The sequence below is a fragment of the Ipomoea triloba genome, chromosome 4 (assembly GCF_003576645.1).
Source record: "Ipomoea triloba cultivar NCNSP0323 chromosome 4, ASM357664v1".
Taxonomy (NCBI): Eukaryota; Viridiplantae; Streptophyta; class Magnoliopsida; order Solanales; family Convolvulaceae; genus Ipomoea; species Ipomoea triloba.
Genome location: NC_044919.1, coordinates 28070098 through 28092763, shown reverse-complemented (window position 1 = coordinate 28092763; position 22666 = coordinate 28070098). Strand labels below are relative to the sequence as shown.

Sequence of the window (22666 nt, the reverse complement as noted above, 5' to 3'; positions counted from 1 at the left end):
CTGCAATCTCTTTGACCCGTGGGGTCAAAGTTCACGTGGCACCGCTGGGTGGAGAACAGAGTGACGCAAATGAGAAGATTGGACAGACTTCTCTAAAATGTCGAAGCTCAACTAGCGTTTCCTGAAGCTAAAGTTGTTACCTTGCCTTGTCTCTATTCGGACCACAACCCTATTATGTCCACTGAAGAAGCCAGCTCAACTGATCACAGGGTGAAGTTTGAGAGAAAAGATAGGGATCGAATCTCACTAACGATAGCGTAGAGGACCCTTGAAGTTGGGATTCAACATTTTCAGAGGAAAAAAAAAAAAAAAAAACTGACACACAGGGATCAGTAATACGAAAATAAAACAGCGGATAAAGTGAGTATTGTCTATTCCCAAATAGAAATGCAAACCAAGGTGAGCTCCCATTTTCCAATAGACTGGCAATATCCGGCAGGGCGCCGGTTGCCGTACTCCTGCTGTGTGCAAGCCGGTTTCCATTCCTATACATCCACAGCCCCCGCCCCAGCCCTAATTTTCTGCACAAACCCTAACCTTACTTGTCGGAAATATTCACCGGCCAAATTTACATCTTCTGCAAAATGGAGTTCGAACGCTTCGCCAGACGACGTCGAGGTTTCGTGTTCAGATGGCTTCTCTGAGGCGGGCGGAGAAGTTGTACTCGATGATGGCATTGAACTTGTGATTGAAAAGTCGGGCAAAAATCAACGCACGATTAGGTCCAAAGTTGCCGTGAATGCGAGCCTCCAGACTGTGTGGGACGTCCTGACGGATTATGAAAGATTAGCAGACTTCATTCCTGGTCTTGCAGTCAGCCAGTTGCTTCAGAAAGAGCCCAATTTCGCCCGTCTTTTTCAGGTACCCTTACTGTTTGTTTTAAGTATATCTCCAGTATTTCTTCTTTTGCTCATCTTGCTTCTCCCCTAATACCTTTATTTTCTCCGTTAAGATCAATTCCAAAACCATGCTTTCAATCCGGACGTCGTGGGATCAAGTTTCTGGACTCTCCAAGATGTACTAGTCTAGTTTTAGTACTAGTTATCTACGTTTGCCCTTGCCCTTGCCCTTGCCCTTTGTAAACCGGATCAACGTACTATTGTGTCTCCAATGCAAAATCTGATACTCTCAATAGTTCCTACTTCCTCAGTTAATGACTTAGTTCCTCTCAGAGGCCCCCTTAACTTCTTTAGCCACTTACACCTTGTTGTTTAACTCTGCAACCGCTCCGTTTTCCCATTTTTTGAAAGGATAAGGAGGAGGATAAGTCAAGTTAAAGTCAGTGCAGATTTTGGTACTTTTATTCATCTGTGTGTAAAGAGGACAAGCTTGATCACTTAAAAAGATATTCCCGCTATATTATCAATTAACTCACAGGCTCACACTATCCTAATTAGCGGATTTAGGGACAATAAAGTTGACCTCATTTACTTGAAGGTGCTTAGTTGCTTACCTATAAAACCTGATGGATATTCTTCTTTCCTATTCAGGCCAATGCACCAGTACTGCTTGCTTATTTATCCAATCTGCATTTTAAATATTTCATTTGCAAATGTCAAAACTTGGCTGCATTTAACATTTTCTTGCTAAATTTGTTGTGAAACTGGACTTCTTTTACTATTGCTGCTGCCTTGAACAGATTGGACAACAAAGCATTGCATTTGGGATGAAATTTGATGCTAAAGGTATTGTAGATTGTTACGAGAAAGATCTCCAAATCCTTCCATATGGTCAAAGGCGTGATATTGACTTTAAGATGATAGAAGGTGACTTTAAAGTCTTTGAAGGAAAGTGGTCAGTTGAACAGGTTCTGAGTTCTTCCCCTTGTCTGCTTTATTTCTGCATCTTCTTTACATGCCTCCCATATTAAAGTTTTATTATTTTTATTATTAGTATTTTGGCTCTGGTTATTTATCGAGTCATTACACAATCTATTGAGAGTTTTGAAGTTTTATTTCTTGTCATGATCCTTTTTACCGTTTGAGGAGTATTGGTTTGTGCACATGTGCTTGTTGGGCTAGTGGTTTCTTGCTTTGTTGGCTGGCTGTAGTAGTTACTGGATGATATGGGGGGTATGTGTTTGGTGGAATTCTTGTGTTTATGAGATTGAGTGCAATCACAGATGTGGCAATTGGTGGTTTGCCAATTGCCATGGTGTTGGCAGTCCGGTAGCAATTAAGCCCAAAGCCCCGGCTGCGGCAAATTATTCTGTGGACCCGGGTCCACCTTGCAAGGTGGACTTGGGTCCAAAACACACAAATTACGTACTGAATGTTCACAATTTATATATTGAATGTTCACAACTAAATGTTCACAATTTACATACTGAATGTTCACAATTTGAATTGTGAATATTCAGTGTGTAAATTGTGATGGGTCCACCTTGCAATGTGGACCGGGTCCATGGTATAACTATTGCCCTGCTGCCCGTTGGTGGCCGATAGTCACCTCTATAGCCTCTACTTTCATAAGTTGTTATGTTCCTTCTGTATGAATGCCCTGTAAATGCTGGAGTTTGTTGGAAGATTGAGCTCTCTTCTTTATACCTATTTAATCATTCTAGATTTATTGCAATCTTGCAGCTTTACTTTACAGGCAATGAAGTTTGAAACTAAAATATACTTTGGGAGTGTAAGATAGGCACAATCCAGGAGTTTGGTTTAGAATTATAAAATCATTTCCATTCTGCTATTCACTAGTAAAAAAACTTGATAAATTTATTCTGAGATTTTTGCGACTTGTTTTGTATGTTACAGTGCAATACATTGGGAGAACCACGTGATTCTTCAGTATGCCAAGAATTACATACAACTCTCTTCTATGTTGTCCGTGTGGAGCCTAAGTTATGGTTTCCCGTACGCATTCTTGAAAGTAGAATCTGTAAAGAGATCAAAGTTAACCTATCTTGTGTTCGAGAAGAAGCACAGAGAATGTATCACAGCAATCGTCCATCTGTTTAGTGGCTTTGTAATTATTATACTATTGTTAATTGCGTTTTTTTTTTCTCACAAATTAATTGTACATTTATTAGACCTTAATTTGAGAATTGGACAAAATCACAAAATTGACAGGGATGAAATTACAATTATTTTTTACCATGGAAATCTTTGAACAGAAAATCCAAATAGGATAATGTCTCCTCCTTCATCGTCTATCTGTTTAGTGGCTTTGTAATTATTATATTATTGTTAATTTTGATTTTTTTTTCTCACAATGAATTCTACATTTTTTAGACCTTAATTTGAGAATTGGACAAAATTGTTAGGGATGAAATTACAATGACTTTTTACCATGGAAATCTTTGAACGAAAAATTCAAATAGGATAATGTCTCCTCTTCTACTACTACTACTATTACTCATTTTCTTCTCTTTCTCCTTCTCATCCTCATTCTCCATTGGCCATCTGTTTAGTGGTTTTGTAATTATTATACTATTGTTAATACTAAAATTAACATATAATAGGTAAGAGTAATGGCATCATCCATCTGTTTTATATACTAATATTAAATTCAACATATAAAATGGGATGGTGAGAGTAATTCTTTAAAATTTAACTTTACTACATAAAATAATAGGTGCGGATTGCATTGAAGACTTTTCGTACTACAATAATAATATATATAGAAAATTGTAATTTATGCCCCTCACTTTTATCACAAATCCATAATTATCAATGTCGCCTATTCATGTTAAGTGGTGTAAATGTTACTCCTGAATTTTCAAAATGTTGTATATATTGCCGCTCCCCTAATGGACCTGTTATATAGCACCGTGCCACCGTTTAGTAAGGTTAAAAAAATGATAAATTATTTTTTTTCCACATTTAAAAAAAAATAAAATTATTAAAAGATTGCAAAAGGTTACATTTGAACCTACGACCTTTGAAATGCAACCCAAGGTTGAACCTGCCAAGCTACTTTACAAATTGTCAGATTTTCACTTTCTACTTTCCTTTTTCTCTTTATTGCTAGCTTGCCCTCGTTTTTCCTTTATTTCTAATCAAATGCATTTCCTTCTCTTTCTTCACATTTATGTTTAAACTTAAATATTCTGAAAAATTAAATATTATAGATTTTAAAAGGTTAATAATATTATGACAAACTTCATGTAATTTGTTTGGTAATTAAGCAATATAATGATGAGAGATTTTTCAAGTCTTTAACGTGGTTGAAAATGTCATTTTCGATTATATTAACATATTTAAACTTTTTTTCTTTGAAAACAAAAAAAAAACATATTTAAACTTAAATATGAAAAAAATAAGGAGAGAATAACGGGCAAACCAGAAAAGAAAGATGAAAAAAATAATAGAAAGCACAAAGTTAACAATCTCTAGAGTAGCTTAGTGAGCTGGACATTGAATTAAATTTTAAAGTCTGTAATTTTTTAATAATTTTATTTAAAAAATGAAAGTGAAAAAAGGAAAATTACTAATTTAACTTTACTATATATAATTATATACAACGTTTTAAAAATTCAAAAGCAATATTTATTCCACTTAAAAATTAAGAGACGACATTAATAATTTGAGTAGGCATAAATTATACGTAGTAATTTTTTCTAATATATGCTCTGCACTTCTGCAGTATTGTAGAACGATAGGAGATGAAGACAGGGAGGAATTTCCGCAAAAGAAGTTTTGTTGACGAAGAGGAAGACGACGAGCAAGACAGGAGGTATACCTTATGATTGGACTCACTCAATATCTGTTATTCGGTTGAGATCTGCTCCATCTCTCTCCTCCATTTATATTTTAGGGTTTACACGCTTACTCGTACTTAATTGATTAATCAATTATATGTTCAAACAGATCGGCTCTAGAGGAGGTGAAATTTCTTCAGAAGCAGAGGGAGAAGAAGCTAGGAATTCCTGCCCTTCCTCCCACAGCGCAGCCTGCTCCTGGCGCCGGCGCAGGCGCCGGCGCCGGCGTCTCTAGCAATGGAATGGCGGGTGGTTTAGTTTCCAAGAAGGTTAACGACAAGGGCGAAGGGGACGGGGAGAAGGATGACTTGGTGTTGCAGGATACTTTTGCACAGGAAACTGCCGTAATGGTTGAAGATCCTAATATGTAATCTAATCTTAAGTGCTGCCCTAACTTCTATTTTTATTGTTCATCTTTCAAGTTCGCACCTTTTAGTTCACTACTAAAATAAGTAGTATTTATATTCTTCACTTCTTAAACCGGTTTTTATATGCCCTTCTCGGTTTCTCCTCTTTTGCAGGTTGAGATACATTGACCAAGAATTAGCAAAGAAAAGGGGTAAGAACATTAATGTGGCAAATGAAGCTGAGGGTGAAGTTAAGCGTGCTGAGGATGAACTATACCAAATTCCAGAGCATCTTAAAGTGAGCAAAGTTTTTTGTCTCCCTCAATTTATTGTTGAATTTTATTTTTGTTGGTTGTGGGAAATTAGTAAACTCCTTGCTTCTCAGTGCCCTACCTATTCCACAAAATTTATATTTGCAAACTCCTTGCTTCTCCACCTCTGTCTGTTTAAGTATCACGTGTCACATAGGCTGTGTTTATGATGCTCTTTGTTTGTCTGTCCTTAGGTAAAGAGGCGCAATTCAGAAGAAAGCTCTACTCAATGGACTACCGGCATAGCCGAAATTCAGCTCCCCATTGAGTATGGTTGCATTGTTTTTAAAACAAATATAAGTCTATATATGCTTGCCCAATTTTATTTAAAGTAGAAATCAAATTATTATTTACTATATTTTTGTCAGAAAGAAGTTCCTAGGGAAACTTTCTTAATCGAATGGGAGAACTGAGTACTTAGAGAGGGGTAACAATGGAGTAGTTGAAATGGCCATAGGTTATATAAGATCTAATTGATAAGATGAATTAGGAGTTTTAATTGTTTAATGCAATGGGTGAATTGGTTTGAAGAAGTTTCTTTGTGCTTCACTGTACATGTCGGAATGAAAATCAATTGGTTGGTGATCTCCCTAACTTATGAACTCTATATATATAGCTATAGCTATTGATATCTTCACAATCCGCATATGGTTTTCCAGATACAAACTTAAGAATATTGAGGAGACAGAGGCAGCTAAAAAGGTCCTACAGGAAAAGAGGTTTATGGGTCGGACCAAAACTGACTCTAGCATTCCATCAAGTTATACTGCAGACTATTTCCACCGTGGCAAGGATTATGCTGAGAAGCTTAGGAGAGGTTAGTTACAATTTGTTTCTTGCCAACTAACCAACCATGTTGTTCTAGCTGCTGGGGAACTGTGGCAAACATAAAATACTACAGAAAATGGCCCTTTCTTGATGAGGGTGAATATGTGTGCATATAATGGTTTTTTGAAAACATGTACTGTATTAGTATACAAAGGATAGGAATTTAATTTCATCAATTTTTTTTTTTATGTGTGTCCTCCATTTTATTGTAAATTGAACATCTTCTGCAGAACATCCTGAACTATACAAGGATAGGAATTTTGAGGATAATAGCATGGAGTCTACAGCCAATGATTCAGTTACAGATGTAGCAGTAAGAAGGCAGGCTGCTACAGATGAGTTCATGCTTGAACGTTTCCGGAAACGTGAACGCCATCGTGTGATGCGGAGATAGCAGAGCATTGGATGAGCTTCTTGGATCTGTTTTTACTTCAGAAGTCAGAACTGACTGGGCTATAGTTCCATTTACACATGTATCAGTATTACTTTGTATATTTGGAGCTGTTCAAACATTTCAGGTTAAGATGCATGGAAGACCAAATGGATAGTGAACTTTATATATTCACCCTTGTTTGCTAAATGATTGTTAGCTGATAGCTATTAGTTGATTGGATTAAAGGGTATTATTAGTTAATAATATTAATTGATTGTAGAAATATATTTGGTGAATTTGCTGTATGGTTGTTAGCTGATAGTTATTAATTGATTGGATTAAAGGGTATGATTAGTTAATAACATTAATTAATTGTAGAAATATATTTGGTGAATTTACTGTTAGTTGATAGCTAATTGGTATAATTTATTTTGATAAAAAGTTAATTGAAAAAGTCATTTTGGATAGCTTTTTGAATTTTAACATTTTGAAGTTAAAAAAAAAAAGAATTGATTAACCATACACTTATTTTAGTTTTTTAATTAGTCAAACAATTAATAGTGATCAAATAAGTCAAAATTGGTTGATAAATTAACTATTTTATCAAACATGACCATTATATAATATTATTAATGCAATACCTTCTGAAATGAAATGTGATAGTGATATTATTCAACAAATCCATAATTCATTCAGCAAGTCCATTATAGATCAATCAGTTGCACTAATTCTGTAAAATATTCATATCTAACGAGAAAGTCATGTTCATAAATACAGCGCTAGTAATCAGAGCTGAGAACTGTGATTAGTTGATACTAGGCAGCCACGTCCACTTCTCTTGCGTAAACCAATCCAAAAAACAAAGAATTATAAAAAGAAGAAAAAAGTAGGACAAAGAGATAACAGACATTATACACAAAAAGACTAATTATCGCAATGTGGCCACATATGCTTGCTGAGAACTTTCAGTAGCACCCTTGGTCTGCAGCTTCTGGCTTTAATTGATGATTGCATAATAGTGCAAATAACTTACCAAGTTCCTTGTTTATATGCAAGGATTGAAACATTATATATTTTCCCACGCCATTGATTGATGTTCTGTGCACGCGAGTGCACGTGTGTAACAGATGGCGAGACTTCTTTTACATTCTATCTTTGATGAGCATACATTTGCTTCACGTATCAATTCTAAGGTTGTTACAAAGATGACCAAGTTCAGGTCTGGCATCCATCCATTCAGTAAATTTCATCTCACTAGCAGATGTGCAGTACAGATAGGATCTAAATGTGATCAGAAAAAAATACCTCCTGGACATGAAAGAGGCAACTCGGTTATTCACCACAGCAACAGGTTTCCTTAGTCTACTCAAAGTTACTTTGCAATAAACATGAATACAATAAAGCAATCCACATACAATCAAAAGTCTGGTTAGCATAATGCAAAACTGGTTCTCACTTCACACCATGGAGAAAAGGAAAAACTCCCCATTTACTAACTCGAGAATTTCTCAAGTTTTCTAGAAAACTGGAGAATGGATAATAGGAACAGAAAACATGTTTACTAGCACAGTTTTTCATTTTTAAAATTAGAAACATTTTATTTTCAAAAAAAAAAAAATTAGAAACATTTTCTAATTTTCTAGAAAACTGTAGAACTTTTAAAAACTATTTTCTAAATGGAAAACAAAATCATCTATCATCTATTTGGCTATTTATCACTATAACCACATTCTCACCATTATCTACTTACATATTCATTCATTATTATAATTATGTTCATTATCATCTTCTTTTACTTATCACCATCTTCTATCTTTTCTACTCATATTTACTTATATAAACATAACTTATTTGCTTATATGCTTAAATGTAGACATTATTCACATTATCAAAATTAAAACTTGGAACTTTACACAAGTTTTAGATTTTGATTGAACTCAATAGATTATTGGCTCGGATATTTTTTAGTTATGTTATATTGTAATACAAGTTTGGTCCGGATATCGCATATTGAAATTTCACATATATTAGACTTCAAAAGTAAAAATTATATATATACATGTCATTGAAATGAATAAATACAAACATATTTTAAATATTAGCTCAAAATTTTTTAATATTATCTAAACTAAATTTTAGGTGAACTTATACGTATATAAATTTGGTTCGAATATCAAATGTAAAAACCTTATATATATTTGACTTAAAAAATATATATTTTTATTCCATTTAAACTAAACATCCAAAAATATTTTAAATATAATGTCTAAAATTTAATCGAAATTGAACTTATGTTAATTTTATAACGTTAGTCTAACAAAATAAATTTGAAAAAACAAGCAATAGTAAACAAGTTTTCTAAATAGAAAACAAAGAATAGAAAACAGAGAATGAAAGCTGAAGAATTAAAAAACAGTTTCCTGAAGTAAACGGGTCCTAATGTTATGGGACCAGAGTATATAATAATTAATTGAATCTTGAGACTGACCTTAGAGCTCTAATTCCCATATCCATGAGATATGCCCGGTGTTCATCATCATCATCATTGGGAAACTTTTTAAGTTCTTTCGTGAAGTAAATTATATCTTCTCTTAAATGTCCAGCACCAGCACACCTTTAGAAGAGTTGGACACATAACAGCAGAGGAGAGTTAAAACACAAATAGATTGGTCATCAACAATTCAACATCATATACTCCGTGAGTGCGTGTATTTAAAACTAGTATGTCTATTCATAACACTTGACTACTATACATTTTTAGAGCACAAACAAGTGAGTTTGTCTATTGGGATTAAATAATCTCAACCCCATTTACCCTCAATATTGTAGTTTAGTCCCCAATTTCAAATTAGGCAAGACCCACCACCTAATCCCAAGATCTTAAGTATTCCATTGAATTGAGTCATTCAGAGGGATTCTTATTCCAATTCTCCTCAATCCTGTGAACCAATCCACCTGACTAAGCCTTAGTTCCTATTTGGTTGAAGATCTCATACATTCTTTTTTCAGTTTCATGGCTCCAATTTGTTGATCCACTTTAAAATTCACTTCATTTTCCACCTGATAAGATATAATTCTAATGCTTTTTCACTATATGCAGATTCTATAAAAAGGGTGCAAAGATGTAATAGAAAAGGTGTACATAAAATATGCATGCTCTCCCTCACAACAAGAAATCACATGTTTAGGCAACCATTTCTCTACAGACTACAGTATACAAAATAAACCATAAAAAGGATGGGATGGGGTGGGGGGAGGGGGTTAATTCATAATGCCTACTCCAAACCAGGAGGTTGAGGTGCTGTGTCCTAAACCTTGTTGAATACCAAACAAGAATCCCTTTCATAGCTAAATAAGCATAGCCTCCAAAGAAATACAGGCTCATATTTTATCAAATTTAAGCCATTCTCCACACAAAACTGTATTTATTTGTTATTCCAGTAATGACTGGCTGTAAACAGCTATGCTGGTTTGAAGCTTAAGATGCTTCGACTGCTTGATCCTAGAAGAAAATTTTAGTATACTGCAGAAATTAGAAAGCTTTGGAGAATATATTGATGCCCAGCCCAGTGAAAACCAATTTACCGACTCCAGTTCATTACCAATCCCAAAACAAGTCTGCACTCCACCATTTTCTCTTCCCACCTTGACAGTATGACAGTAAGTATTAAGTTCTTTTGGAATTACCTTTCTATAACATTGTCTACATCTACCTTGCTCTCTGGACCATGCACAAGAACTCTAGTTAGGCTTAATATGTCCCGATAATATCCCATTTTGCTTGTTTCCTCATCAACCAATGATCTGGTCACATCTGATGCTATCTTTGCTTCTGCATCAAGTCGGAGACAAATGATAGCCATTGCATAGGCAATCCCTCCAAATCCTGTGTGGGATACAAAAAGGTAGGACCCTGCTGAGCTGTTCAAGGAGAAAGTAAAGAAAAAAAATAAAAATGAGTCAAGATTCCAAGACAATTTTTGAAATCAATGGATAAAGGAAAGGCCATTCAAAATAGAAGATGAAGGCATTTAATCAACAAACTCTGTTTTAATTATATAGAATTAGTAGATAAATAGTGAGATTTTTTTTTAAAAAAATTTTGTGTGAGATATTTCCTTAAATATGTAGACTCTTGTATAAATTTCATGTGAATAGGAAGCATCTCACTTTCTTCCAAATTTGACAATAACAAATACCTCATACCTTGTATAAGCTCAAAAAGCTAATATATTTGCAATTCCAACTTGGTAAAGTTTGTGATTTTCTTGTAACATAGTTGTTTAGAAACTAATTGGACAAATTTTGGAATTGTATACTTTACCCTGCAATGTTGAATTTAATGTAGATGACTGCTGCACTATTAGTATAAGGAAGCAACTGTGATGCAAACTTTACCCTTTTCAAAATGGCATACTGTAATGGATAAAGTTAAAGTGCAACAACAAATTCATAGAAAATAAATCACTTCAAGATGGTTACTGATGCTTACTCATCCTTACGATATTGGATAGCATCGACATCAGAAGCCAGAGCTTCTCTTTCTCTAGTTAAAGGTATCCTCTGATAGGTTATATTATATCCTTCTTTCTTCAAACTAGCATATAACTCAGTAGGAGTCTTCACATCATCTATAAAAATATTCTCCCAATATCCTACAATACTGACTTGGTTCAGTGTTGGATTATATTCTTCACGGTGTAAAAGCATCCGGCCACCAGACTGCTTTATTTCGGAAATAATATCTTCTTTTAGTCTTGCCTCCATGTGTTCCACCTGTGCAATGGTGAAAAAAAGAATCTGCATCACTTAAATCAGATTTTTAATTTTGTTTACAAGCATGGCATTAGATTGAACTCATACCAATGAACCAGTAATTCCAACATGCTTGAGGGCATCAACAGGCTTATTCAGTTCTCTAAGCACAAAAGGAGTACCATTGATATAAACCACAGCTTCTTCCCTGAGATCTGTTAAAACCACTCTGTCAGCAGCATTTCCTTCTATCCCAGGCTTTGCACCTAAGTAAGTTAACATCTCCTTGGCACCAACAATTGTAGGAGTTGCCATGCTATACACATGATACTTATCCACCTGAAAAGGATGGCCTCTCAATGAAATTTTCAACTTGTAGCTTCACAACAACAACAAAAACAATAACAACAAACAACTTGTAGCTTCATAATGGAAGTTCATGTCATTCACATCATAGGCTTGCTGTTACTAAGGGGATCGCATCTTCAGTGGTTGTTGGAATTGTGGAAACAATAGTGCCTCCGGCAAATATTGACAACAACCAAGAAAAGAAATTGAAAATTTAGAACTTACTGCTTTGATGCCATGTTGAAAATTAAGGTGGTTTGCCTGGTGACTAATAACTACCATCCCCCAGGTAGGCAAAAGCTAAGATACAAGAGCAAGTGAATAGAGAATATAATAAAAAACCAATAAAACATTTTAATAATGTAAAGATAAAATTATAAATGGAGCCTAGTATTTATAGGCTTATTTAGATTAAACTAAAAATCTGCAAAATAAACCAAAGGTATACTAGAAATATATGAACAATCATAACATAGTTATCACATATTTATTTCACACACCGCTTCAATATGATTGGTATTTTCATGATAGACGGGATTGGGTGCAACATGTTGTCTAATTATCACACACCAACCTCAAAGATCCGAGCTTGCAAAATTTAAATTCTAAAAGATGTTTAACCCAAATAGAATCAGTTTGCATGCTACAAGTGTTGCTGCTCAATATTTGGCCTTTGTGCTTGAGCATCCAACCATATCTGTTTCTTACTTTCCAAGATATGACATCCTAAGGGTATCTGACCAAATCTACATCTGTATAACCGAGCTTTACATGTCAATGATTTTCAAATAGCAAACTAGTACTAGAGACCTTTTTAGATACCTTAAAATTCTAAAAACTACATCCCAATTGCCCTCATATGAGGATTGCAATCCAACATACCTTTCTCCTCAAAGAATATTCAATTCATATTTCCACTCAGAAACACAAATACCCTTTTTTTTGTGCAACATCTATGTCAAGGAAATACTTCAACTTTCCAAGATCTTTAATTTCAAAATTGTGAAACAAGTCTCCTTTTAGTTAGTTGGTTTATTCTCTGTATAATCATTTATGATAACAACATCATCAACATAAACAACATGATAGATAATCTTTCCTAATTGATATATGTAGAAGACAATGATCAACATTACTTTGAACGTATCAATTAGATGGTTGGATGGTATGTTAGCACTAGTGTGCAAAGAACGTTCTTGATTTTGAATTTTTATATTAACTAACAATGCCACTAATGAAGTTTGTAGGATAATCAAATCCACTTTTATCATTTAGTTGTTAACAAAGGAAGTGATGAGTCAAGATCAATGTGTTAGACATACTTGCAAGAACTTGGCTTTGGTATGCGAAGTTAATGGCTCAAAAGTTTCAAAATGGCTTTAATCTTTAAAAGTTGTTTTAATGCATCAAAAATGATTTTGAAAAACTCTAATTGGTTTTGATATTTCAAAATATTGATTAAACATATTCGGAATCAACAACTCAAACGGATGGATAAAAGTGTTTTTGAAAAATTCCGGCTGGCTTTCAAAGTTAAAAGTCGTTTCCCTCTTAAGATATATTGGGACTAGCATGGTAACCATCCAACCCTTGTATTTCTTAATGAGTTCCATGAGGAAAGGGTATATATTTTTCTGCTAAAAGGAAATGAAGTCCTACTCATTTTCTATGGACTAACAAGGAGAGGGAGTAAAAGTGATTTCGCCCTCTCATCAATCCAATGTTGGAAAGGGGTTGAAAATTCTAGTATAGAAGGGTGGCAGCAAACCATTAATGACTTCTCTTCAAATTTCCTCCAAGGGCATTGAGGATAATTACCCCTATACCTCCTCTGTTGTCTGTATTACCCAACGCTTCTACTTTTATCCCCATACCAAACACAGTATGTTCTATTTATAGAATTACCAAAACTACTCATAAACGTGGGAAAAACAAAACGAAACAAAACTCATAAATTCAATCTTTTTTTTGGTAGGTAAAGAATCTCAGTTTAAGTACCAAGCAGGTACCACCCAATGTTACATCAGTAGTTCTTAGACCCTTTACAAGTTCCAATCTATCTAAGCACTAAACCATATAAAGAGTGTGATTAGGAAACTCCCCATGAATGCACAAAATTCATCTCCTATTTATTGTCAAAAAATATGCAGTGCAGCTCATGAGTACCTTGTAAACATGAGGCGCACCATGAATTTGAATGTGACTTGAAGTTCTCTGACCAGGAAAGAAGTACATCTTAAGAATAGACCCTTTTCCAAGAACAGAACCATTACGATCTTTTACAATGGCCTCCATGACAGCATCTCCATGTTTCAACTCATGTGGAGTTCTTAGTTCCTCCTGCACACAAACGTACAACAGAGTGAAAAGGAATAAGAGAAACCTATCAGCAACCTTGAGAAGCTCTGATGAAGGCTCATTGCTTGTTTGGTCCATAGCCTCTACTTTAAAAAGTAGAAGTTGGGCCAAACACTAAAAAGAGCAAAAAACATTTAAGGCCAGATAAGATGCAAAAACCTCTTTTTATAAAAGTTCCAAAGTCGAGGCTAAGTCTCTATCAAGAAACTTAAGCAAAACAACCACTTACGGGGATAGTAAAGAAACGGCCAGGCCTCAACCTAATAGACCACTTCATAGCTTGAACCTCTGGCCTCTGGTGCAACCAATGCTTAAATGTTGTCATTGATTCTCCTTGCCCACAGAATCCATCAAATGCGTCACTCCCAAGATACGCTGCAAAAGCAATCAAACGAAAATAGCGCTCTAGATACTCAGCACCACGATTCAGTGCCACCCTCCTTTCTCTAGGCTCAGTGTGCTGCTGGTTAAACAATCTTCTGTACTGCAAGACAGCTTGGCGTATATTCTGCAAAGCTGAACATCTATCAATAATAGCATCCAAGGCCTCTCGGCATTCCACCCCATTGTCAAACAGCCTTGTTATTTTCCACAACAGCAGGATGTCATTTATCCCAAATTCATGACTTGAATCTTTCTTAGGCCTTGTTTTTAAAATAAGTGGTTCATATGGAGGAACATGACCATCACTTTCATCACCACTTGAAATATCACCACTTAATTCCTCATGCAATGCATCATTTAATACTCTGATTGGTCTTCCATAGTCAATGCGCAGTTTTAAAAGGCAAGCAATTACAGTTCCGGTGGTTGTCCTTCCTATCCCCATCTGAGAAGAGGGTTGAGAGGGGTAAAAAAAAAAGTGATCTCAGAAATAGAAAAATGAACAGCTTTTATTTCAAACTCAAAATGGCAGAAAAATCATAACTAAAATGGTCAAGTGCTAATACCTCCTAAATACAAGATGATATTACCTGACAATTAAAGACAAGCGCCGTATCCTTGGAAGCAGATGCAATATTCAATGCCAATGTGTCAAAGTCAGAACTTTTTGGAGCTTTGCCATCAGTAATAGGAATACGAGCATACTTGATGGGAAAACCCTCAGCCTCCAGGCACTTAAAGACCTCTAATGGGGTCTGAACTGAATCAGAGCTCACATGCTCCCAGGAATCAAATATTTGCCCATCAGCAGTCTCATGAATAACCATTATAGCACCATGATAACGTTCAGCTTCTCGCATAATATCATCTTTCAATCGAGCTTCCATTCTTTCTACTCTTTCACAATCAATTCCCTAGATTTTGCATTTATTACATAGAATATTAGTTAAAATAGACAAGGCATACACATACATATCAGAAAATATAAGATTCGAAAAAGTTTAAAAACATATACACCATAAACTTCCTATAACATATGCCACAAGATCAGGACACATCAGTTTCAACACAAGTCTGCTCAAGAAAATTCTGAGAGCACAAGGATAAAGGAAAGATAATCGCTTCACTAGTTTCCAAGGGAAAGGGAAACTCTTAATGAAATGTAAACATAGACATAACATAATGAGTATTAGACATGCATGTTTGCATAACAAAATGCTGAATAAGCATACAGCAGGAGTTTCAATAAAAGATTATTCAATAACCCAAAATTATATTATGTAGAAAAAAGGCATTATAATTGGCAGGGAAAAAATCATAAAATGGTTACACTTAGCATGCAAAGCTCCTGCCTACATCATGTTGAGCCCATTAGAAAAAAAAAATGTGCAACCTTAATTCTTGTAAGAATGGTTTCTAAAGCTTGAACCCATGATTCATAAATCAACAGCTTTTGCCTTAGCAACAACACCAAGCCCACCAGACACAAGTTCTAAGAGGCACTCCAAACAGATGCTCTTAAACATGAGTGAGAGAGAGCAAACAAAATTAACAGGTGTCATGTACTTAATGATCTTCATAAGATTGGGCATGCACTAGCACGTCAATATCCATGAGTACTATTTATGAAGCTTAAATAGCAGATTTGTACCGTATATTCCAGCATATTTTTATAGGGCCTTTCAACCTCTCGGAGCACAAAGGGCTTTCCATTGATGTAGATCACAGGTTCTTCTCTCATGTTATGCCAAAAAACTGGACGACCTTCTTTGGAACTACCAATCCTTTGAATAACAGATAGAATCCCACTTACAGTTGGGTTTGCAACACCATAGACAGGAAATCCAGGAATTTCTCTAAAATTAGGAGCACCCTCCAACCTTTCTGGCAAACTAGGATGGTGACAACCAGGACAATGGTCACTCTTAAGAACAGTTTGACTTCCAAGAACCTCTCCACTCCTTAAAGCAGCAACTTGGCCCATCTCAGAAGGTCGGTCATTGGTAGATTCCACATCATTTGCTGGGGAAGGTTTCAGGCTTGCATAGCCTAGTGCACCCATCGGGTCTCTTCTCAGCAACCTGCAGAATGGCAAGTTCTAACAAGTGCCACAAAGAAGTATGCCTAGTGTACACATGTAGAGAGAAATAGAGACCATTGAGAGAGAGTTATTTTCACTTTATTTGGAAAAAGACACAAACTAAACAAAAAAGACAATAGTGAGTAATTCTATGAAGTTTTAACAAACGTGTGTGCATGCATGTGAGAAAGAGAGAACCTCAAGCTAAACAAGAATGAGAAAATTTTCACCTTTCAGATCACTGTACTATGAAAAGGAAGCCATCTTGTACAGACAAGTTGTCTAGAAACAAAATTAGCAAGTCTTCGAAAACTATCCTCCCTCTTGATACCCATGAAGGATGATGTGACTGAACACATCAATCTACAGGTGACATGCATATATAACTTTCTCCACTTATCTCTGAATAGCTATTCTGGTGTCTCCCACTTTCTTAACTACTTCAACATATGTTAAATAATAACATAACAGCTTTTATGTCCATTTTACTTGCCAACAATAAGAAAAAAACTAATCTTGATATAAAGAATATATTTAAATGTACTGGCAATCTAGCATACTAGATCATGCACAGATGTAGATTCTGCAATGTAGGAATACAGGCATATTTTAATATACTTGTGACCCTATTATTCAAAGCAAAGGTGGATTTTGAATTGTGAAACATCAACAGAGTAGACTTTCATCTTACCTGCGAAGTATACTATACAACTCTGGCCTTGCTCTCATCCAGTCGGTAAAACTGCTCCAACCAGAAGATCTAGGGTGAAGTGCATCTCGTTCTGTGTGGAGATATACAGCAAAACAAATAAGGAAGTAATATCTTTCCAAGTACTCCACAAAAAAGGAAAGTGCTGCTTCCCTCTTCATCTCATCGGGCTGACGCAAAATGCTGTTCCGATAAGTAGCAATAGCTTCACGTAAGTTCTGAAATGAGATTCACATACTATCAGTTCAAACTGATGGAATTTGAATATCATGGAAATTGACAATAGAGCCAGATGGTATTGGAATTTTCTATAGTAAAGTCACCCCACGCTTGAAACAAGTGTGACTAAAATCTCATTGCATAGTTCTTAATTCTATATGAAGGAAAAACATGAATGAGAGCAAAGTTTGTACAAGTTGTATAGGCTTCTATGAAATACAAGCGGTTCTAAACAGCTAGAATATGAGGATGCCCCTACCTGCATTGAGGCACATCTGTCAATGACTTTATCCACTTGTTTTTTGCCTTCAACGCCACCCTAAAGGTATAATTCCAATCAGAACATTCAAATCAGATATTCTATTTATCCAAACATTAAAGATTAGGATAGTTTCCAACCTCCAAAACTCGAATCAAACTTCTAATAACTGTATATTCTCCTCTACGAATCGCATCCTCTGAGTTGGGCATAGTATCAGTAGCATTGGCACCATAACTGGAAACTCTGCCAATTGAATTTGTCCTTGGAATTCCTGATAGATGAGCACAACAGCATCACACTGAAATGGTTTAACTAAAGACACAAGCAAAGCTGGAAATGTTTTTATCTTGAATCAGAGCATCAAAGTCATGCTCTCTGCCTCTCTGTCAAGCCACCCCTAAGAACATAACTAATGGACTACTATGGTTGTGATAGCTCATAGCTGCCATAGCACAATTATCATCATTGAAAACCCTATATATTATTCCCATGTTGGTCCTACTTTGAGGAAAAAAAATAAAATAAAATATATATATATATATATATATATATATATATATATATATATAGGGTGATGTTTCAATGAGAACCACTCCCCCCATAAGAACATGAGAACCAATCTGATGCATTAAAAAAGACAGATCTATGGATGAGATTAATTGGGAGAATTAAAAACGCGCGTGTGCATATGGAGCGTTATGATGTGTGCATGTTAAGCATGTGTTGTGTGCAACATAAATTGAAGAAAAACAGAAAAGATACAAAAGGGTGACGCCTAAAGTATGAGATGGGCACAAAGGAGAATGACAAATAAGTCAGAAAGTTGTGGATAGAAATGATAAGTACCAGACGCTCCTATACGGTTAAGATAAACCAACGTAGCAATCACCATTCCAGTTGTAGTTCGTCCGCGTCCCATTTGGCAATTAAACACTATTTCTGTCTTTATATCAGCTTGAGACACTTTATGAACCTGGAAGTTTGAAACCATGTATTAAAATGGAAGAATAGATTCAGTTCATGCGGTGATATTCCCATTTAAAACAAAAACAGCTACAAGAGAAGACTACTTCACAAATAAAATTGGGAATGTTTTGTAAAAAGGACTTCAACAAAAAGTAAAATTATGGCTTCCACTCCTTCCAGTACCAATACAAAAAGTTTAAGGTAACAATATATATAAAATATGCTACAGTATCATACCTTATTTAGGAAAAACAAAAAAAAAAAGATTCAGTTGATGCATTTTGGCTTTTAATGAATAAAACCTTTAACATTAAGAAAGATATTATGCTTCTATAGAATGAAACAAATATGCGGTAGTATAAACAAAGCCCATCCCTGGTCATTCTTGGCTTCCTCCTTCTATACTGCCACACGTATATGAAAATTATTCCACAAAGAATACATAATAAACCTATATGAATCAAATGAAACGGTAAATAAAACTGAAAAGTGTAAGGGCATTAAACCAAAAGGATTGATAGGGGTACAAACCAAAATATCAAAATCCATCTCTTTGGGTGACTTTTCATCTGTTACAGGAACACGCTCATAGTCAACAAGGTACTCCTGTGCTTGCAGCTCCTCATACACCTGTGATTGGAGAAAAATTATGAAGGTGGAGACAAGATGAATAATCAAACACCAGTAACATTTTTACATTGCAAATTTGAATAAAATGTATAATGGCAAACCTCCAATGGTGTTTTCACCAAATCCTGTGTCACAGGTTCCCATTGATCTACCATCTGGCCATCAGGGAGTTCATCAGTTACAAGGATCTTATTTCCATATCTGTTAATTAAATGTCCAGACTTTAGTATAAGTTTTGAAATCAAGCATGAAATTGCATGTAACAGCAAAGTTGGGCAAAAAAGGAGTAAGCTAGATAAAGAATATAGGGGGAAACCTTGCAGCCTCTATCAGGACATCTTCTTTCAGTCGATCCTCCATTTGCTCCACCCTCACCCTGTTAATGCCCTAGCTTAATACGAAAGTATGAGCTCCATTTAACAAGATATACAAAAACCAACAAACAGAGATGAGATTAAAAAAAAAAAAAAAACAAATATACAATATTACAATTGGAGCTTGACAGATGAGTAAAATTAGACTGTACATATCTTCCTGAGATAATAATTCAAGTATTCTCATAATTAGCAGACTTGATGAATAAGTTTAGCTTTCTTAAGGAAAATAAATAAATATCCAGCAATCAAGTGACCATAGAATCCCAGGCATCATTCCGGTTAACTCAAAAGTTTCATGAAGAGGGTAACTTGTTACATCATCAGTATATAAGATCGTATGCACCTAATTTAGCTCATCATTTCAAGTGAACTTAAAAAAGATATTTAAATGTATGCTAATTTCAAAATCAAAAGATTGTCCACATGAACACACCGTATATTCAAGGTTAGAGAAGGGCCTCTCCACTTCACGCAAAACAAAAGGGCGCCCATTAATGTATACCACCTGTTTCAGTAGTGGGAAGAGAATAATAATTACACAATATTCCTTGATTGAGCTCCTCCACTAACATATTAAACCAATAAGGAAGAAAATAAAAGATGTTCTTGACATAAAGCGTAACAAATAAATTCTCTGAAACCTAAAATGGGCTTGGAAAAAAGACAAATATGTCACCGGTTCTTCACGAAGATTAATCCAGAGAAAGCGAGTTTGCTTCCCATCCATCTGAGCTCCAATGTGATCAAGAACATTACGGATACCATCAACAGTTGGAATAGCAACACCATGAACATGCAGAGAATCAGCCTATAATGAGACTTCTTGTTAGGGAATTATTAGAAGTCTAACAACACAAGGAATCTTAAACAATTTCAATAATTAAATGCCATAAGCAAGATGGCAATATCTTTTCCAACCTTAAGAGAAATATCATGGCATGGAAGGTCCACATTCAACAACAAGAATTAAAACAGACAGAACTACAAATGCTGGCACATGACTTTTGAACAATGCAACAAGGGTCCAAATTTTTAACTTCTCTTAGGCTCTGAATATCTTCTAAAGGTTTATTAAAAGGCATCAGCTATGAACCCAGAATAATACCAAAATAAAGCTCAAATAGAGATATCTATTCATGAATCAATCAAATAAGTCTAGTCCATTGAACTGACATGAAAAACAAAAGAATTGCCTTTACTTTCCAACCGAAATCTTGATGCGCAAAGGCCCAAAACCTTTTTCCCGATAAGGAAATCATTTTTCTTGCCAAACTGACAAAGTTCTTGACTTCTTTCAGCCACCCACTATACAACAATGTAGTACCATTCAAATACAAAAACAAAGAAAAGCAAATTACACAAATCAGAGTATGACAATCAATCTTACATGTTAAGTTTTTCCAAGTTTTTATCACTGTTTGCAGAAAATACCATAAAAATAAACTCTTAAAGTGTAGCAATGCCCCAGGAAAGAAATAAGTGCAAATTTCTTTGCATCTAATAGACACCAATATAGCAAGACAATTAACAAAAATTTCAATATGAAGTCCCCACTTTACAAACAGCCCACAAAATGGCAGTCTACCTAGTTTACGCATAATAAATTCCTCAAGCTAATTCATTCCTTCTTTCACAGCTTCCCATCCAAAACTCTATACACAAATAACTTCGGAACACAGAGTAGAAAAAAGTACACTAAAAAGGGCACAAATACACTTAACAGAATGTATCAACACTATGCAATATCAGTTTGCTAATACATCTTGGCGGACATCAAATGTCTACCAATTGAGGGTCTTTAAATAGATATCCACAGCATTCATGTCTCCCCATCTTCCCAAAACAGTCAGATGTATCAAAACTCTGCAGTGCAAGCACATTTTCGCAGTATTTGTGCTTTAATTCTCTCTGTGCAATTCTATTGCCCAACTATCATTCACAAATTTGGAATTGGGTGATTAGATTTAGTAAACACTCATGTTGACTATCTTCAATTGGGACTACGTGTACATTGTACACGAAAAGGAGGGAAAAGTAGTAATACTGCTGCCTAACTGTAACGAGTACTCTTGCAATTTGACATTAATTGTCAACATTTATATGTACTTTCCTGCATTACGCTCAGAAAATGTAAGAACTCCTACCAAATCGGGTAACTTATAAAGGGGCAAACATTGTAAGAGGGCGATATTGTAAAATGAATGGAAAACCTTTCGGTAATTGGGAGCACCATCGATCTGAGGAGACAGGCGTTTGTTCTGGCAGCTAGGAAAATGGTCGCTTTTGAGGATTGTCCTTTTTCCCAGCACCGATCCGTCTCTCTGTCTAATCACTTGTTCCGGCTCCTTCGGTATCGACATCGTCCTCACCACCCCCCCTTTTGCACTTGGAACAGAGTTTACGACTTACCAGCCGCGCCGACCCATCTTTTTTCAAGCCTTCACACAACTCTTCTGTCAATCCGTGTCTCCGCGGCTCAATTTTTAATTATTTATTCATTCATATTTGTAATTTTTTTGTTTTGTTGCTGCATCTGTTGGATTGGTTCTGGTTCCACGCAGAAGACTTGCTTACAGCTGTGGTCGAATTGGCGACGTATCGTATAGACACGATTGAGTGATGCGTGAGAGTTGAGCTAGTGCTTTGCAAAATTATCCATAGCGAACACTTGCTCCGTGTTGATCAACGTGGGAAACGGTTGTGGCCTGTGGGCTGCGAGTCTGCGACTAGTGATATCACTGCACAAGACAGGAAGAGTAGTTCTAGTAATGAAAATGTAGGAAGAATTTGGTTATGTTTTGGGATAGGCCATAAATAAAGTCTTGGGAATGAGGGTGCTATTTATATTTTCTGCATCAATGTTTTGTTGTTGGGCTGCTTAATATTATACGGAGTATTATATATATATGATCTAATCTAATATAAATATTGGGCCTATAAATGGGCCCACAAATGCCTAGTATAGAATATAAAATCAATTGTTATACCATGGACCAGGATTCATATTGCATTATGAA

At 35.4% G+C, this 22666-nt stretch overlaps 3 protein-coding genes across 4 annotated transcripts; 2 read left to right on the top strand and 1 right to left on the bottom strand.

The window, feature by feature from the left end:
- Positions 1-303: 303 nt before the first annotated feature.
- On the top strand, positions 304-3104 carry LOC116015100. The gene is made up of 3 exons (XM_031255107.1): positions 304-861; positions 1640-1807; positions 2757-3104. The coding sequence occupies exons 1-3, from the start codon at positions 388-390 to the stop codon at positions 2958-2960; spliced, it is 846 nt and encodes a 281-aa protein (XP_031110967.1). The 5' UTR covers positions 304-387; the 3' UTR covers positions 2961-3104.
- Positions 3105-4540: 1436 nt separating this feature from the next.
- On the top strand, positions 4541-6857 carry LOC116015250 (protein COP1 SUPPRESSOR 2). Of its 2 annotated transcripts, none has more exons than XM_031255280.1 (6): positions 4541-4677; positions 4812-5069; positions 5224-5347; positions 5555-5628; positions 6020-6177; positions 6419-6857. In XM_031255280.1, the coding sequence occupies exons 1-6, from the start codon at positions 4607-4609 to the stop codon at positions 6580-6582; spliced, it is 849 nt and encodes a 282-aa protein (XP_031111140.1). In that variant the 5' UTR covers positions 4541-4606; the 3' UTR covers positions 6583-6857. The 2 variants fall into 2 exon arrangements, with proteins under 2 accessions (XP_031111140.1, XP_031111141.1); XM_031255281.1 differs by having other exon boundaries at positions 4613-4717.
- Positions 6858-7229: 372 nt separating this feature from the next.
- Positions 7230-22452, bottom strand: LOC116017020 (paladin). Its single transcript, XM_031257525.1, has 19 exons — positions 21860-22452; positions 20326-20457; positions 20083-20154; positions 19589-19659; positions 19374-19473; positions 19174-19272; positions 18523-18649; positions 17814-17947; positions 17674-17733; positions 17178-17413; positions 16058-16487; positions 14997-15320; positions 14252-14851; positions 13831-14004; positions 11425-11655; positions 11054-11337; positions 10249-10482; positions 9050-9175; positions 7230-7869 (listed from the first exon to the last, which is right to left on the bottom strand). Exons 1-19 carry the CDS (start codon positions 22007-22009, stop codon positions 7737-7739), a joined length of 3717 nt encoding a protein of 1238 aa, XP_031113385.1. The 5' UTR covers positions 22010-22452; the 3' UTR covers positions 7230-7736.
- Positions 22453-22666: the final 214 nt, after the last annotated feature.

Excerpts from the sequence above, each read along its gene's own strand:
- LOC116015100 (XM_031255107.1), top strand. The coding sequence starts at position 388 with ATGCAAACCAAGGTGAGCTCCCATTTTCCAATAGACTGGCAATATCCG. Across the intron at positions 862-1,639 it reads ATTTCGCCCGTCTTTTTCAG|ATTGGACAACAAAGCATTGC; the intron begins GTACCCTTACTG and ends TGCCTTGAACAG. Across the intron at positions 1,808-2,756 it reads GAAAGTGGTCAGTTGAACAG|TGCAATACATTGGGAGAACC; the intron begins GTTCTGAGTTCT and ends TGTATGTTACAG.
- LOC116015250 (XM_031255280.1), top strand. The coding sequence starts at position 4,607 with ATGAAGACAGGGAGGAATTTCCGCAAAAGAAGTTTTGTTGACGAAGAG. Across the intron at positions 5,629-6,019 it reads GAAATTCAGCTCCCCATTGA|ATACAAACTTAAGAATATTG; the intron begins GTATGGTTGCAT and ends ATGGTTTTCCAG. Across the intron at positions 6,178-6,418 it reads TGCTGAGAAGCTTAGGAGAG|AACATCCTGAACTATACAAG; the intron begins GTTAGTTACAAT and ends CATCTTCTGCAG.
- LOC116017020 (XM_031257525.1), bottom strand. The coding sequence starts at position 22,009 with ATGTCGATACCGAAGGAGCCGGAACAAGTGATTAGACAGAGAGACGGA. Across the intron at positions 15,321-16,057 it reads AAAATATGCTGGAATATACG|GGAATTGATTGTGAAAGAGT; the intron begins GTACAAATCTGC and ends TGCAAAATCTAG. Across the intron at positions 14,852-14,996 it reads CGCTTGTCTTTAATTGTCAG|ATGGGGATAGGAAGGACAAC; the intron begins GTAATATCATCT and ends CCCTCTTCTCAG.